Source organism: Hypomesus transpacificus, chromosome 11, assembly GCF_021917145.1.
Source record: "Hypomesus transpacificus isolate Combined female chromosome 11, fHypTra1, whole genome shotgun sequence".
Classification (NCBI taxonomy): Eukaryota; Metazoa; Chordata; class Actinopteri; order Osmeriformes; family Osmeridae; genus Hypomesus; species Hypomesus transpacificus.
The window spans coordinates 1,347,182-1,362,733 of record NC_061070.1 but is presented as its reverse complement, the minus strand read 5'-3'; the positions used below and the strand labels follow the sequence as shown (position 1 = coordinate 1,362,733).

At 47.0% G+C, this 15,552-nt stretch overlaps 2 protein-coding genes across 7 annotated transcripts in view; both read left to right on the top strand.

The window, feature by feature from the left end:
* golga4 (golgin A4) overlaps window positions 1-8,783 on the top strand; it is a 63,632-nt gene extending 54,849 nt beyond the window's left edge. For 4 of the 6 annotated variants that reach the window (XM_047030325.1, XM_047030323.1, XM_047030322.1 and 1 more), the window contains 6 exons: window positions 1,834-1,854; window positions 2,131-2,199; window positions 2,508-2,583; window positions 5,243-5,334; window positions 7,889-7,975; window positions 8,128-8,783. In XM_047030325.1, coding sequence (XP_046886281.1) covers window positions 1,834-1,854; window positions 2,131-2,199; window positions 2,508-2,583; window positions 5,243-5,334; window positions 7,889-7,975; window positions 8,128-8,157 — 375 coding nt within the window. In that variant the 3' untranslated portion in view covers window positions 8,158-8,783. Of the gene's footprint in view, window positions 1-1,733; window positions 1,855-2,130; window positions 2,200-2,507; window positions 2,584-5,242; window positions 5,335-7,888; window positions 7,976-8,127 lie in introns of those variants that run through there. The other 2 variants (XR_006956805.1, XM_047030324.1) reach the window with 2 other exon arrangements.
* An 894-nt stretch (window positions 8,784-9,677) lies between these two features.
* Window positions 9,678-15,552, top strand: part of itga9 (integrin, alpha 9) — an 88,409-nt gene continuing 82,534 nt past the window's right edge. Inside the window, 3 exon segments of the mRNA XM_047029110.1 lie at window positions 9,678-10,167; window positions 10,621-10,748; window positions 12,435-12,541. Of these exon segments, the coding sequence (XP_046885066.1) occupies window positions 9,980-10,167; window positions 10,621-10,748; window positions 12,435-12,541 (423 nt within the window). The 5' untranslated portion in view covers window positions 9,678-9,979.

Sequence of the window (15,552 nt, the reverse complement as noted above, 5' to 3'; positions counted from 1 at the left end):
AGGGAGGTAGAGAGGAGGAGGGAGGTAGAGGAGGAGGGAGGTAGAGAGTAGGTAGAGAGAGAAGGAGGGAGGTAGAGAGAAGGAGGGAGGTAGAGAGAGAAAGAGGGATGTAGAAAGATAAGGTGGAGAGAGGTAGAGAGAAGGAGGTAGGTAGAGAGAGAAGGAGGGAGGTAGAGAGAGAAGATGGAGAGAGGTAGAGAGAAGGAAGTAGGTAGAAAGAGGAGGGAGGTAGAGAGGAGGAGGGAGGTAGAGAGAAGGAAGTAGGTAGAAAGAGGAGGGAGGTAGAGAGGAGGAGGGAGGTAGAGAGGAGGAGGGAGGTAGAGAGAAGGAGGGAGGTAGAGAGGAGGAGGGAGGTAGAGAGAGTAGGTAGAGAGAGAAGGAGGGAGGTAGAGAGAAGGAGGGAGGTAGAGAGGAGGAGGGAGGTAGAGAGGAGGAGGGAGGTAGAGAGAGTAGATGGAGAGGAGAAGGAGGGAGGTAGAGAGAAGGAGGGAGGTAGAGAGAGAAAGAGGGATGTAGAAAGATAAGCTGGAGAGAGGTAGAGAGAAGGCGGGAGGTAGAGAGAAGGAGGGAGGTAGAGAGAAGGCGGGAGGTAGAGAGAAGGAGGGAGGTAGAGAGAAGGAGGGAGGTAGAGAGAAGGAGGGAGGTAGAGAGGAGGAGGGAGGTAGAGAGGAGGAGGGAGGTAGAGAGGAGGAGGGAGGTAGAGAGAGGAGGGAGGTAGAGAGGAGGAGGGATGTAGAGAGAGTAGGTTTGAGAGAGAAGGAGGGAGAGAGAGAAAGAGGGATGTAGAAAGATAAGGTGGAGAGAGGTAGAGAGAAGGCGGTAGGTAGAGAGGAGGAGGGAGGTAGAGAGAGTAGATGGAGAGAGAAGGAGGTAGGTAGAGAGAGGAGGGAGGTAGAGAGAGAAGGTGGAGGTAGAGAGGGAGGGAGGGAGGTAGGTAGGTAGAGAGAAGGACGGAGGTAGAGAGAGAAGGTGGAGAGAGGTAGAGAGAAGGAAGTAGGTAGAGAGAAGGAGGGAGGTAGAGAGAAGGAGGGAGGTAGAGAGAAGGAGGGAGGTAGAGAGAAGGAGGGAGGTAGAGAGAAGGAAGAGGGAGTTAGAGAGAAGGAGGAGGGAGTTAGAGCGAAGGAGGAGGGAGGTATAGAGAGAAGGAGGGGAAGTAGTGGCTGAGCGGGTAGAGCATCGGGCTAAAAATCTGAAGGTTGCCAGTTCGATTCCCGGCCAGTACACATGACGTTGTGTCCTTGGGCAAGGCACTTCACCCTACTTGCCCCGGGGAGAATGTCCCTGTACTTACTGTAAGTCTCTCTGGATAAGAGCGTCTGCTAAATGACTAAATGTAAATGTAAGTAGAGAAGAGGAGGTAGAGAAGAGTGAGGTAGAGAGAAGGGGTAGGGAGGTAGAGAGAAGGAGGAGGGAGGTAGAGAGAAGGGGTAGGGAGGTAGAAGAAGGAGGAGGGAGGTAGAGAGAAAGGGTAGGGAGGTAGAGAGAAGGAGGAGGGAGGTAGAGAGAAGGGGTAGGGAGGTAGAGAGAAGGAGGAGGGAGGTAGAGAGAAGGGGTAGGGAGGTAGAGAGAAGGAGGAGGGAGGTAGAGAGAAGGAGGAGGGAGGTAGAGAGAAGGAGGAGGGAGGTAGAGGGGGTAGGGAAGAGAGGTGTGGTGTATCTCCCTAAATAAGCACACAGTAGACTGTCAGCCATTTGCTTCAAACACGCTCTTTACTCAAGTCAATCACCATACAGGTATCCCAGCATGCATCTAGTTAAGCTGAAAAGACTACGGCACAACAGAGTATCCAAAAGTGCAAACTCATGATCCTCCATCTTGTCTCCTCTCTTCCAGGATGGGATGGAGGAGCTGCAGGTGAGTTGCTTATATGCCCCCAGGTCAAAGTTCACTGTCAACAGTTCAGCCTTCGTTTCTATAAGTCTTCATCTTTGTTTCTGTCTCTCTCTCTCTCTTTCTTCTCATCTGCTTTATCTTTCACAACTGGAATCTATCTCTACCTCCATCCCCATCTTCTCTTTTCCTTCTCCTCCCTCCTCCTGTTTTCCCCTCCTGCCTTCTGCCTGCTTCCTCCCACCTACCCCATCTCTATTCTCCTCTCTTCCTGGTTCTGGTCCTCTTGTCCCTCCCCAGGCCCAGCTAGCTCAGAAGACCACTCTGTTGAGTGAGGCCAGGCTGAAGGAGCAGGGACTGGTTGACAGGGTGAGTGGTTCTTACAACCAGACTGTTCTGGAAACACTCACATCCCAGCTGTCCTCCCCTCCCTCTTCTCTCCTGTCCTCTCCCCTCCCCTCCTCAGGCAGTTCTCACTGTATAAATGCACATAATGACACATCTGTTTATACTTGTCTTAACCTTCCAACCCTTCCAACTGTGTTTCTCACACACACACACACATATATATGACTAGCTAGCTGGGAAAGCATGGAGGAAGTTGTTTTTGCAGGGAACCACATGCTATGAAATACTGTAACTGTGAATGTGTCCATGTGTGTGTGTTCCTATCCTAGATCCACTTACTGGAGGACAAGATGAGATGCGTCCACAGGAACTCAGTAGTGACCCATCTAACAAGCTCTTACAAAGGTTCCTCTTCCCCGTCCCCCTCTTCCTTCTACTCCTCCTCTTCCCTGTCCTCCTCTTCCTCCTCTTCCTTCTACTCTTCCTCTTCCCTGTCCTCCTCTCCCTCCTCTTCCTTCTACTCCTCCTCTTCCCTGTCCTCCTCTCCCCCCTCTTCCTTCTACTCCTCCTCTTCCCTGTCCTCCTCTCCCTCCTCTTCCTCCTCTCCCCCCTCTCCCTTCTACTCCTCCTCTTCCCTGTCCTCCTCTCCCTTCTCTTCCTTCTACTCCTCCTCTTCCCTGTCCTCCTCTCCCTTCTCTTCCTTCTACTCCTCCTCTTCCCTGTCCTCCTCTCCCCCCTCTTCCTTTTACTCCTCCTCTTCCCTGTCCTCCTCTCCCTCCTCTTCCTCCTCTCCCTCCTCTTCCTTCTACTCCTCCTCTCCCCCCTCTCCTCCTCTCCCCCCTCTTCCTTCTACTCCTCCTCTTCCCTGTCCTCCTCTCCCTCCTCTTCCTTCTACTCCTCCTCTTCCCTGTCCTCCTCTCCCCCCTCTTCCTTCTACTCCTCCTCTTCCCTGTCCTCCTCTCCCTCCTCTTCCTCCTCTCCCTCCTCTTCCTTCTACTCCTCCTCTCCCCCCTCTCCTCCTCTCCCCCCTCTTCCTTCTACTCCTCCTCTTCCCTGTCCTCCTCTCCCTCCTCTTCCTTCTACTCCTCCTCTTCCCTGTCCTCCTCTCCCTCCTCTTCCTTCTACTCCTCCTCTTCCCTGTCCCCCTCTCCCTCCTCTTCCTTCTACTCCTCCTCTTCCCTGTCCTCCTCTCCCCCCTCTTCCTTCTCTCCCTCCTTCTGTGTGTACCCATAGTCCATCTTTGTGTGAATAACTTGAGCACAATGCCATCAATCTGCCTGGTATACAACACACACAGAGGGAAGACTAGACTGCACTGACCTTTCATGCTGCTTAATAGAGAAAGCCTGCTGTCGTAAGAGCGATGGGGGGGTGTTAATTGGTTTAACAGGCTGTGGCCTTGCATTCCCACGGAAACCTTCCAACTGGCACACACACCCACACATACTCCTCTCAACTCACACATACACACACACTACCCCCTACTCTGACATACTGTCCCCCCAACGCCCACACACACACACTGTCCTCCAACTCACACAAACACACACACTGTCCTCCAACTCACACAAACACACACACTGTCCTCCAACTCACACAAACACACACGCGCACACACACTCTCCTAGACCAGGGTGGTCTCTCCATTACAGGGAGGAGAGAGTTACCCCACTTGCCCCCCAGGGATCATAGTGCTGCCCCCCTTCCTCTACCTCTACCCCCCCCACCTCTACCCACCTTACCTTGACCCCCCTACCTCTACCCCCCCTACCTCTACCCCTCTACTTCTAGCCCCTTACCTCTAGCCCCTTACCTTTAGCCCCTCTACCTCTACCCCCTCTACCTCTACCCCCCCTACATCTACCCCCTCTACCTCTACCCCCCCCCCCACCTCTACCCACCTTACCTTGACCCCCCTACCTCTACCCCCCCTACCTCTACCCCCCTACCTCTACCCACCCTACCTCTACCCCCTCTACCTCTACCCCCTCTACCTCTACCCCCCCTACCTCTACCCCCTCTACCTCTACCCCCTCTACCTCTACCCCCTCTACCTCTAACCCCCCTACCTCTAACCCCCCTACCTCTACCCCCCTACCTCTACCCTCTCTACCTCTACCCCCTCTACCTCTAGCCCCCCTACCTCTAGCCCCCCTACCTCTACCCCCTCTACCTCTACCCCCCCTACCTCTACCCCCTCTACCTCTACCCACCCTACATCTACCCACCCTACATCTACCCACCCTACCTCTACCCCCCCTACATCTACCCCCCCTACCTCTACCCACCCTACCTCTACCCCCCCTACATCTACCCCCTCTACCTCTACCCCCTCTACCCACCCTACATCTACCACCCTACATCTACCCCCTCTACCTCTTCCCCCCTACCTCTACCCCCTCTACCTCTACCCACCCTACCTCTACCCCCCCTACCTCTACCCACCCTACATCTACCCCCTCTACCTCTACCCCCTCTACCTCTACCCCCTCTACCTCTACCCCCTCTACCTCTACCCCCCCTACCTCTACCCCCCTACATCTACCCACCCTACCTCTACCCCCCCTACATCTACCCCCTCTACCTCTACCCACCCTACCTCTACCCCCCCTACCTCTACCCCCCCTACCTCTACCCCCTCTACCTCTACCCCCCCCTACCTCTAGCCCCCCTACCTCTACCCCCCTACATCTACCCACCCTACATCTACCCCCTCTACCTCTACCCGCCCTACCTCTACCCCCCCTACCTCTTCCCCCCTACTTCTAGCCCCTTACCTCTAGCCCCTTATCTCTACCCCCTTACCTCTAGCCCCCCTACCTCTACCCCCTATACCTCTACCCCCCTACCTCTACCCCCCTACCTCTACCCACCTTACCTTGACCCCCCTACCTCTACCCCCCTACTTCTAGCCCCCTACCTCTACTCTAGCCCCTTACCTCTTTCCACCCCACTCCTCATCCCCTTCTTCCCTCCTCTCCTTCTTTCTCTCTCTGTTGACCTGTCAGCTTCTGTTCCTATCTGAAGTGTGACCCTTGACCCCTAGTCTGTGCCTGTGTTACAGGTGTTCATGGTGCTGACGGACTCTCGGAGCCCACAGAGTTTGAGTACCTGAGGAAGGTTCTGTTTGAGTACATGATGGGGCGAGAAACCAAGGTAACCATATCTAGCGCATCTATAACTCCATCACTACACAGTGTTATATAGTTATAAATACCTCCATCAGTTGACATAACCCTTCAATTAAAAATTAAAATATAATTTGAATATTAAAAACAACAATGACATTTGAATGGGATTATACAAGATTGACAGCCAGATGCACTGATGAACCAGAACATTATGACCTAGGACATTGAAGCTCCTTCTGACAGGGGGTTCTGCCAGCTGTTCCCAGCAGACCCTCACATTACGTTTGGGCCTGCCAGGCCTGACCGGCGTCCTCCCCCACCATCGAAGACAACTCACCACCAGGTGGTGATCAGTTGACAGCTCCGCCCCTCTCCTAACCCGAGTGTCCAAGACATTCGGCCCCAAGTCCGACGACACGACTACAAAGTCGATCATCGAACTGAGACCTCGGTTGTCCTGGTGCCAGGTGCTCATATGGACACCCTTATGCTTGAACATAGTGTTCGTTATGGACAAGCCGTGTCTAGCACAGAAGTCCAACAACAAAACACCGCTCGGGTTCAGGTCGGGTGGGCCGTTCCTCCCAATCACGCCCCTCCAGGTCTCATTCATTGCCCACATGAGCATTGAAGTCCCCCAGGAGGACGAGGGAATCTCCGGGAGGAGATGCTGGGTACCCAAGGGTGCTGACGCTGATTATCTAGCTGTTAAGCTGACCATCTAGTTTTTGGTCAGCTTTGGGACAAAGGTTAAGAAACGGTTGACATTTCAAGGTGAAATTGCATGAAATTGCTTATGGCATTTCAGAATGATGTCTGCCTGTTTAACTAATCAAGTAGTCAAAATTATGACAGGCCAAAAGACAGTGCCTGGATTCGAATCTGTGACCTTGCACCTTGTTGGATTCCGTTTCAACCCATTGAGCTACCCTCAAGGATGAGAATACATGGTCAGTTACTGTACAAAAAAAAGAAGCCGTTTCTCCTGTTGCACGGATTGTTCGATTCGGCCAAAGTTTGAACAGCTGTAATTCAATGCTCTTTTGACATATCAAGTGAAATTGTGCATGGCACTTCAGAACGATGTCATCTTGTTTAACTAAATAGATATTCAAATTTAATACAGGCTCAAACATTGTGGCTGGATTCAAACCTTTGACCTAATACTTTGCAGGTCACTGTCCCAGCCCATTGAGCTATTCTCAGTGTTGAATATTGTCATGTTCAGTGACTGTGGGGGAGTCAGATGGCTAAGCGGTTAGGGAATCGGACTAGTAATCTGAAGGTTGCCAGATCGATTCCCGGCCGTGGAAAATGACGTTGTGTCCTTGGCCAAGGCACTTCACCCTACTTGCCACTAATGGGTAATGTCACTGTACTTACTGTAAATCGCTCTGGATAAGAGCGATTTCACTGTATGAAAAAGTAAGCTGTTTCTCCTGTGGTAAACGTTGTTAGATTTAGCCAAGGTTGAAACAGTTCTAATTCAATCATATTTTGACATACCAAGGTGAAATTGTTTATGGTACTTCAGAGTGATGTCATCTTGAACCCTATTACGTTTGAAAAACCATCAGTCAAAATTATATTTATGACACAAAGAAATTGAGGCAATGTGTACATTTACATAAATACACCTCTTTCAGCCATTTTGTATTGGATTAAATTGTCCCAAGTAACGTTTTTAAATACATGAATTCTACATATCTGTTTAAAATTTAAAGTAAATCGGACCTTTGATTCAAGAGAAGAGGAATTTTGAAGGTTTTTCCAAATGATCACTGTACAGGAAAATCCATCATGGCAGACTTTATTGCGCCTTGAGGCTTTTTTCTTCCCCATGAGAAATAAGGCATGTACACTAAGTTTCAGAAGAATTTGAGCTATGGGGTGGAAATGCCATCACTTTGAAAATCTGACTTTTGGGCGTTGCCTGTGGCGCCCCCTATGGTCTGATGTGGCCCATATTTTTCCCCTGTGGTATCGAAAATGGTATTGAGTATTTTGATGATGATGATGTGTGATGATGATGATGTGGTGGTGTGTGTGTGTGATGATGATGATGATGATAATGATGGTATGTGTGATGGTGTGCGTGTGATGATGATGATGATGATGGGTGTGTGTGTGTGTGTGTGATGATGATGCTGATGGGTGTGTGTGTGTGTGTGTGATGATGATGCTGATGGTATGTGTGTGTGATGATAATGATGATGATGATGATGATAATGATGGTATGTGTGATGGTGTGCGTGTGATGATGATGATGATGATAATGATGATGATGATGGTGTGTCTGATGATGATGATGATGGTGTGTGATGGTGTGTGTGTGATGATGATGCTGATGGTATGTGTGTGTGATGATAATGATGATGATGATGGGTGTGTGTGTGTGTGTGTGATGATAATGATGATGATGATGGTATGTGTGTGTGATGATAATGATGATGATGATGGTGGTGTGTCTGATGATGATGATGATGGTGTGTGATGGTGTGTGTGTGATGAGTGTGGGATGATGATGATGAAGAGGAGGAGGAGGAGGATGATGATGTTGATGATGTGTGTGTCTTCAGACCATGGCCAAGGTGATCACCACCATGCTAAAGTTTCCTCCAGACCAGGCCCAGAAGCTGCTGAAGAACGAGGACTCCAAGACCGCTGTACGCTGCTTACTGGATTCTGCTGCTTACTATCCTTACTTTAGTTATCATTAGTGTTTGTATGACAAGTTTAGTATTATTAATAGGATGATTAGTATTATTAATATGATGATTAGTATTATTATTAATATGATGATTCTTTGTTTCCACAGCCCTGGCTACGCGTGGAGGGATTCAGTTGAGGGATGGATGCTGCTACAGGGCCAGACTGCCATGGACTTAATTAAACCCATCTCCTGTGTGTGTGATTTTTAACATGTAAGTGTTTGTGTGGTTGTTAGGGAGTAATGGTGTGTGTGTGTGGTCATTAGGGTATAAGTATGAGTGTGTGTGGTTGAATGCTGTGAGGGAGCTTGATAAAATATGCAGAGATCAGATAAATTCTTCCATGATTTAAGTTATTTTAAACATTAATAAATTATTCAATTTCTAAATTAAGTTTTTAGTCCAAGGTTAGTCCAAGGGTTTTCATTTAATTTACGTTTGGATAGTTCTGTAGTTAATGGATGGCTTGTGCAATAAAATTAAAGATGTTGATTATAATGTTTGAATTGATCAGGTTATTTTCATCTTTCCCTGTGACTTCCTGTCTCACTTCCTGTGTTTTTGTGACAGTTGAGGTCACATGACCCCATTAGCCCTGACAATGTAGAAACACTAGCTTCCAGAATTTATCACTGCTTTTCTACTTTATATTCACAGTACTGACAAATCATATGCCATGTAAATTGTATATAATGAAGCTGACTGTTGCTTTAGTAAAACATTTTGAGAGACACTAATTAAAGTCCTATTTGCAATATTTGTTGTTTTGTCTTGTGTACTGTTCTTAGTGTCCTTTCCTGTGATGTCATGATGATCTTGAAAATGGTTGTAAGGTGGATTACAGTTTATTTCAATTGCTAACATGCATTGGTCAAACCTGAAGTCACATTGTCAAAACTGTCAAAACAGTCAGCAAAACTGACTGTTAAACACTGGATATTTGCAGCACATGTATCAAATGTTAACACTATGACAGTCTTTGCAAAATATTTAATCATTCCAAACACAGCTTGCAATTTCAGCAGATTTTAGTTTTGTTACCAAACAGACAAAAAAGGACGGCTTCTGAATTATTTACAGTTTAGAAACATGGATCAAGGTTGGTGGGTAAAGAAGAGAAGCAGTGAGAGGGAGAATGTGTGGAGGGCAAGGGAAAGGAGTGAAAAATTGTTTTTCTTGTTCCATCATGAAATATTAATTAGTGTGAAAAAGCATTTGTGTAATGCTCCCTTTTAGTGTTTTAGGTCAGTGTGTTAAGACTGAACAATATATGCTTTCTAAGTCAGAATTGATGGCATTGTTATGGTCAAACAAGCTTATTTTGTGACGTGTGTAAAGTGATTTGGTGGTTTGAGTTAGTTTTGTAAGTGAGATTAACTGTTTGGCCAAGATGCATGCTGGTAATGCAGACTGTGAAAAGTTTAGAAGGTGGCTTCAGTATTGACTAATGGATGTGAGCAATTGGGGGGGGGGGGGGGGGTGTTGTTGTTGATTTTCCTCTGAATAACGTAGAACATGCCGTGACGTAATTTATTTCGTCAGACTGGATCGTGCCTTTGACCCGCTGGAGATCACGCGCAGCCGCCGCTGCGTCTGCTCGGTAGGTGGCGGCAGCGCACGCACAAACAACACTCGAGGATCGAGGATTGTTTGGTGAAATGTGATGCTCGCGCCCCCGAAACCCATTCGCTTTTTACCGTGACCGCACTTATCACCGTGAGCCGAGCAATCACTTTCTCAGATTATCAGCATGTAGAGCAGCAAACCGTTATCTAGTCTACCTAGCTCTTATTAAAATCCTCAATCTACCTTAAACATGCTAGATGTTTAAGACTTCAAAAACTAGTTAAAACCGTAGTTTAGTTTTTAAATATATAGAATCATAAATAAATAATAAAGCCCCGGAACTGTGACAGCGGGCTTCCTTCGTCTCCAAGTTTCACCGAGGAGTTGTGGAGGATGCGGGGAAGGATGGCCGGGCGTCTGGGCATACAGAAGGGCGTTTTGAACTTTTTATGCGCGTGTTTGTCTCTTAATGTCGTTACCTCCTACAACATTGACTTGGAACATCCCATAGTGTTCCGTGGACCGAACTCCAGTTTTTTCGGATATTCCGTTTTGGAGCATTATCATGACAATACACGTTGGTGAGTGTTGAGATCAGTAATGTAACTGATTATTAGACAATTTATGTAGAAATGATTTCTTAATCAATAACTTACCGCCCAAATAAATAAAATGTCTTGCGCAATTGTCCGAAAATGACTTTTTACTTCGAACCTTAGGTCTTTTTTGCCAAGCTTCGGACCAGCTGTTGTATGATAATTATTCTCGTGAAAGGATATACCCTTCGAAAATCACCCCAATTGTTTAAAGGGAATAGTAAAGTCAAATACAAATTTAATTGTGAACTTTAATGGTCAGTTTATCAATTGCGACTTATCAGACGAAATAATAGTGAAAATGAAAACGCTTAATTTAGCTTAAAAACAGCTTAAAAAATTGTAGCTGCACTGCGTGGGCCTACCAGTTTTCCTGTCAGCTCCCACCGTGGGTTAGGGTGTGCAGCCAGCATGGTGAGGCTGACGTCCGTGTTGCAGGGTGCTGGTGGGAGCTCCCAGAGCCAACTCAACCTACAGCAGTGCGGTCCACACCCCAGGAGCCCTGTTCAAGTGTCGGGTCCACAGCAACCCGGGTCGCCGCTGCACGGAGATGGACCTGGGCCGAGGTTAGTGGACACACACACCCTCACACATACACACACCCTCACACATACACCCACACACACACACCCTCATACACACACACACACATACACCCTCACACACCCACATTACACCCTTACACACACACACTCATCCTCACACATGCACACACACCCTCACATGTACACACACTCAAACATACACACACACACCCTCACACATACACACAGAGACTTGGGCTGTGCTGCCCTGGCAACGATCAGACAAGCAGTGCTAACCCCATGCACACATGGTCTGGCAACTTCATGGGGCTTAGAGGGTGTCTGATCAGGCAGACCATCCCATGGACACACACTATTACACACGCATTATCACACACACTCAGTTACACACGCATTATCACACACACTCAGTTACACACGTGCACTCACACACTAGAACTCCTCTGTGTGAGGGTCAGGGTTGTGTGAGGGTTAGGGTTTGTGACATTGACAATGAAACACTGAACTGTTGTTCTTCTATTTTTCAATCAACCAAAAATGTATAGAGAAAAACTACTTGGTTAGCAAGTCTAGAAATATTTTGATAGATATGATTAATGTTTCAGATAATATTTTCCGAGCCATCCAGCCAAAACCTTCTAGACAGTTCCAGTTCCTTTTTTGTGGCGGTGAAGTGAGGGTTCTGTGGTTTCAGCATAGCCCCACCCCCTGCTGCTGTCTTCAGGATCAGTGTCACAGAGAAGATCTTTGAGATATTGATAGATTGCACATTATTACGGTATTACACTATTATTTTATAGCAATGGCTCTGATAGGGAGATACAGAGAGAACATAGAGCACCAACACAGAGAACACTGAGAACATAGAGCACCAACACAGAGAACACTGAGAACACCAACACAGAGAACACTGAGAACACAGAGAACACAGAGCACCAACACAGCCAAAACCGAGAACACAGAGCACCAACACAGAGAACACTGAGAACACAGAGAACACAGACAACACAGAGCACCAACACAGCCAAAACCGAGAACACAGAGCACCAACACAGAGAACACTGAGAACACTGAGCACCAACACAGCGAACACTGAGAACACAGAGCACCAACACAGAGAACACAGAACACCAACACAGAGAACACAGCCAAAACCGCGAACACAGAGCACCAACACAGAGAACACTGAGAACACAGAGAACTCCGAGAACATTGAGCACCAACACAGAAAACACAGAACACCAACACAGGGAACACAGGGAACACAGGGAACACAGCGAACACCGAGAACACAGAGCACCAACACAGAGAACACTGAGAACACAGGGAACACCGAGAACCCAAAGAATACTGAGCACCAAGACAGAGAACACTGAGAACACAGAGCATGAACACAGAGAACACAGAGAACACTGAGCATCAACACAGAGAACACTGAGAACACAGAGCACCAACAAAGAGAACACTGAGATCACAGAGAGCATAGATCACAAACATTGAGAACACAGAAAACGAACACATTAATGAGTGGGACATACCTGAGAACATATCATTCTCGTGTGTGTGTTTGTGTGTTTGCGTATGTGTTTGTGTGTGCTTGTACAAGTGTGTGTGTATGTGCTTTTTTGTATGTGTCTGTTTGCATGTGTATCCTCGTGTGTTTGTGTGTGCATGTGTGTGTATGCATGTCTGTGTGTGTGTGTGCAGGTGGCAGGCCCAGGGAATCCTGTGGGAAGACCTGCCAGGGAGACAGAGACGACGAGTGGATGGGGGTCAGTCTGGCTCGGCAGGACAAACCCAACGGAAAGATTCTTGTGAGTCCTGAACCCCCACCTTAGAACCTCTGAACTTTAGAAGGTCAGCAGGGAGGCTTCGGGGGAGGGCAAGGGAGATGCTGGGGGAGGGCTTAGAATAACACACACACACAAAATCCAGCCCAGAGTGGTTATATCATGAAACATGCATGTTTATATACAGTAGAATGTTCTGGAATGTTCTAGAAGTCTGTGGCTCTTCTGGCCACGGTCACACTGCTGTTCACATCCCAGAGCTGATTGGTCCAGAGGACTGGCCCTGATGAGATAATTGAGTCCTCCAGTCGTCCAGTGGAGGACTGTGAGGAACACACACACACCCCCTTTCCAACCATTTAGGGTCAACGGTTGAGAGGCCTATACTCCAGATATTGTGGTGTGGCCTGGTCCTAACCCTGATTCTGGTCTTGATCTTTTCTGGGGCCAGTTGCCTAAAAATAGACCTAGTCTTAGACTTAAATGTAACTTTAAGTCCAACTTGCCATAGACACTTCAATTTACCTGTTGCATAAAGCTTTACTATCAGTGACTCATGTAAGACTGACTTAGATAGCCTGTTGCGCTTTGCATTATGGGTAAAATAAGACATTTCGCGAAAACAGAAAAGATAAAACAGCACAACACTTAACGGCAAAAGATTGATAAAATGAAACCTGATGAAAACCTATATCTGTTGGAGGAATACAATATTGAAAAAGTTGTCTTCTTAACAATAGTGTATGCGTTTTTACAATCTTAATTTAACCCCAAAGCTAGTTCCATTTATCAACAACTCCAATGCAGATGTCTGGCGCTAGCGTCAATAAAGTGAGTTATGTTGTCATCTACTCACTTGTTTAAAAAAATGACATTTTCGCGGAAAAGCAGACCCCAGTCAACTTTTTCTGCAGTTTCAATTAACAAACTTAATTTGTTTCGTAATGTATCATGCTAAGATAATGACATAGCCTGCTAACAGATCGTTGGCATAGCAACTAAGCCCTCACCGCAAGGTTTAGCCAGGGGGAGAGGTGGATAACTTTTCGACCACAAATTAAGTCAGTCTTACTGTTTATGCAACAGATAGGCATAGGGCCCTATAGACCAATTATTTGTTTGTAAACATTTGGGATGCGCGCGCACTGTGGCTGCAGAAAACCAGGAAAGGATAGCATTTTAAATGACAAAAGGACCACACGGATAAAACAAATAGTTTGATTTAAAAAGACCAAAAAGCTCTCTTTAAGAGAGAAAGCGATTACCCATTGATCTGTCGCATCAGAATTTTGATTTGGGTCACAAAAGTCTTGAAATTTGAGTGAGAATGTCACCCGGTACAGACAGCATAGTAGAGCGGCAACCATGTCTTCACGTCATGTCACAAAGTTCATAATTTTACAGTTTTACAGTCAATTGTACATCTAAAAAGTCGAGCAGGGCAGCTTTCAAGAGATATGAGAATTCTACTTTTAGCCAGCTGGTCCGATTATTTTTCTGATTTGTTTAAACTGGCAATTTGAGTGAGACTGCGTCCCCGTTACACTGTTTTGACGTTAGCCTCAGTCAGACTCGCTCACTGGCAGTGTGCACAATGTTGTATTTCACTCCATTCTACACCAGAAACATCAGGGAGGACTGCCTAATGTACATACAAGCCTGATGAAGATAGCCAGCATCTCGGATTTCTTTAACCGAGCCTGTTTCATTCGTCATTTGCCTAAGAAAGCGACCTCTGTTAGCCAGGCTAGTTTTGCCCGATCACTTGGTCAGGCTATTTAAGGGTATTGGGGTCAAGTGACTTTTGTGCATAGACAAGTGAAAAGAAAATGTATTTGTTCAAAGGCCAAGAGCCTCAACAAGTTAATATCAAGCCCTGCAATCCAATGGCCAGAGATATATGATGACCTGATCGACACTCCAAGTGTAATAGACCGGGGAGAAGTTCGTCTTTTGCAACCGACATGCGCAGTTGAGCCTGCTTGACAGTTGTGTGACGTAGGGTGATAATTGGTCTATTTTAACGATCTGAAACGCAAGTATCAAACACGAAACTCAAGTAACTTTGAGGGCGGGACTCGACGCTGTTGCTATTATATCAGCGGGATAAATGACTCTTGCGCCCGACTTAAATCTAAAATGGGTTGGTCTGAAGAAACTACATTACTCATAGGTGTGGTTTGGGCGTAATGTGCAATAAACCAATTAGTGCGTCATCTCACATTCCCTTTAAGAGCAGGCCAGCTTGTTCCATGGCGGATTGCTATTAAAATAGCGGATTTGCGAGGCGCACGCCAGGAGCGGTTCACAGCCGAGGAGACCAACGTTCCTGTCAGGGCCGTAAAAGATAGAGAAGTGACATTGTATGGGGATGGGAGAAGAAACCCACCCAAATTAGCTTCGGTTAAACAGGAGTGGGAGGAAATTGCCACAATTGTTACAAATCAAGTTCACAAACATAGAGATTTCTCATGAAAATCTTTTTAATCATTGACATGAATGAAATGTAACACAGCCATACAATAAATCAAAACAATGTAACGTAGCTTCGCAGGAAGAAGAACCTGTCCTCGCCAGCAGTGCCAACGGGCCAAGCATGAGCCCTTAAAATTGCATCTGAATAACGCGCCACTGACTTTAGACTACGTTTTTCTTGGTCTGTGGCGGAATTGTTTTCTGAAACTGCAAAATAGCAACAGGGAACGTTTGCGCTGGAACACGCTTCCTCTTTTCGCTGAGCCGCCCCCGGGAGCGCAAGTTAAATTCCCTAATTTACCAACGTGCGTCTGTGGAGGGAAAAGTCCGCTGTGCGTCGAGTGCAAAATAGGACTGCGTCGGTGTACAAAGTCAATTGCGCTGGGTGCAAGATAGGGCCCCTAGTTAGACTAGTCTAACCTGACAATTTAAGACAGTCTAAGGCTGAGACTAGTCTTAAACTAAGTTTATGCAACTAGCCTCTGGGCTGGACTGGTCCTGGTCCTGGTTCTTGTTCTGGTTCTGGTCCTGGGTCTGTATGGATGTTTGGGAGCTCAGAT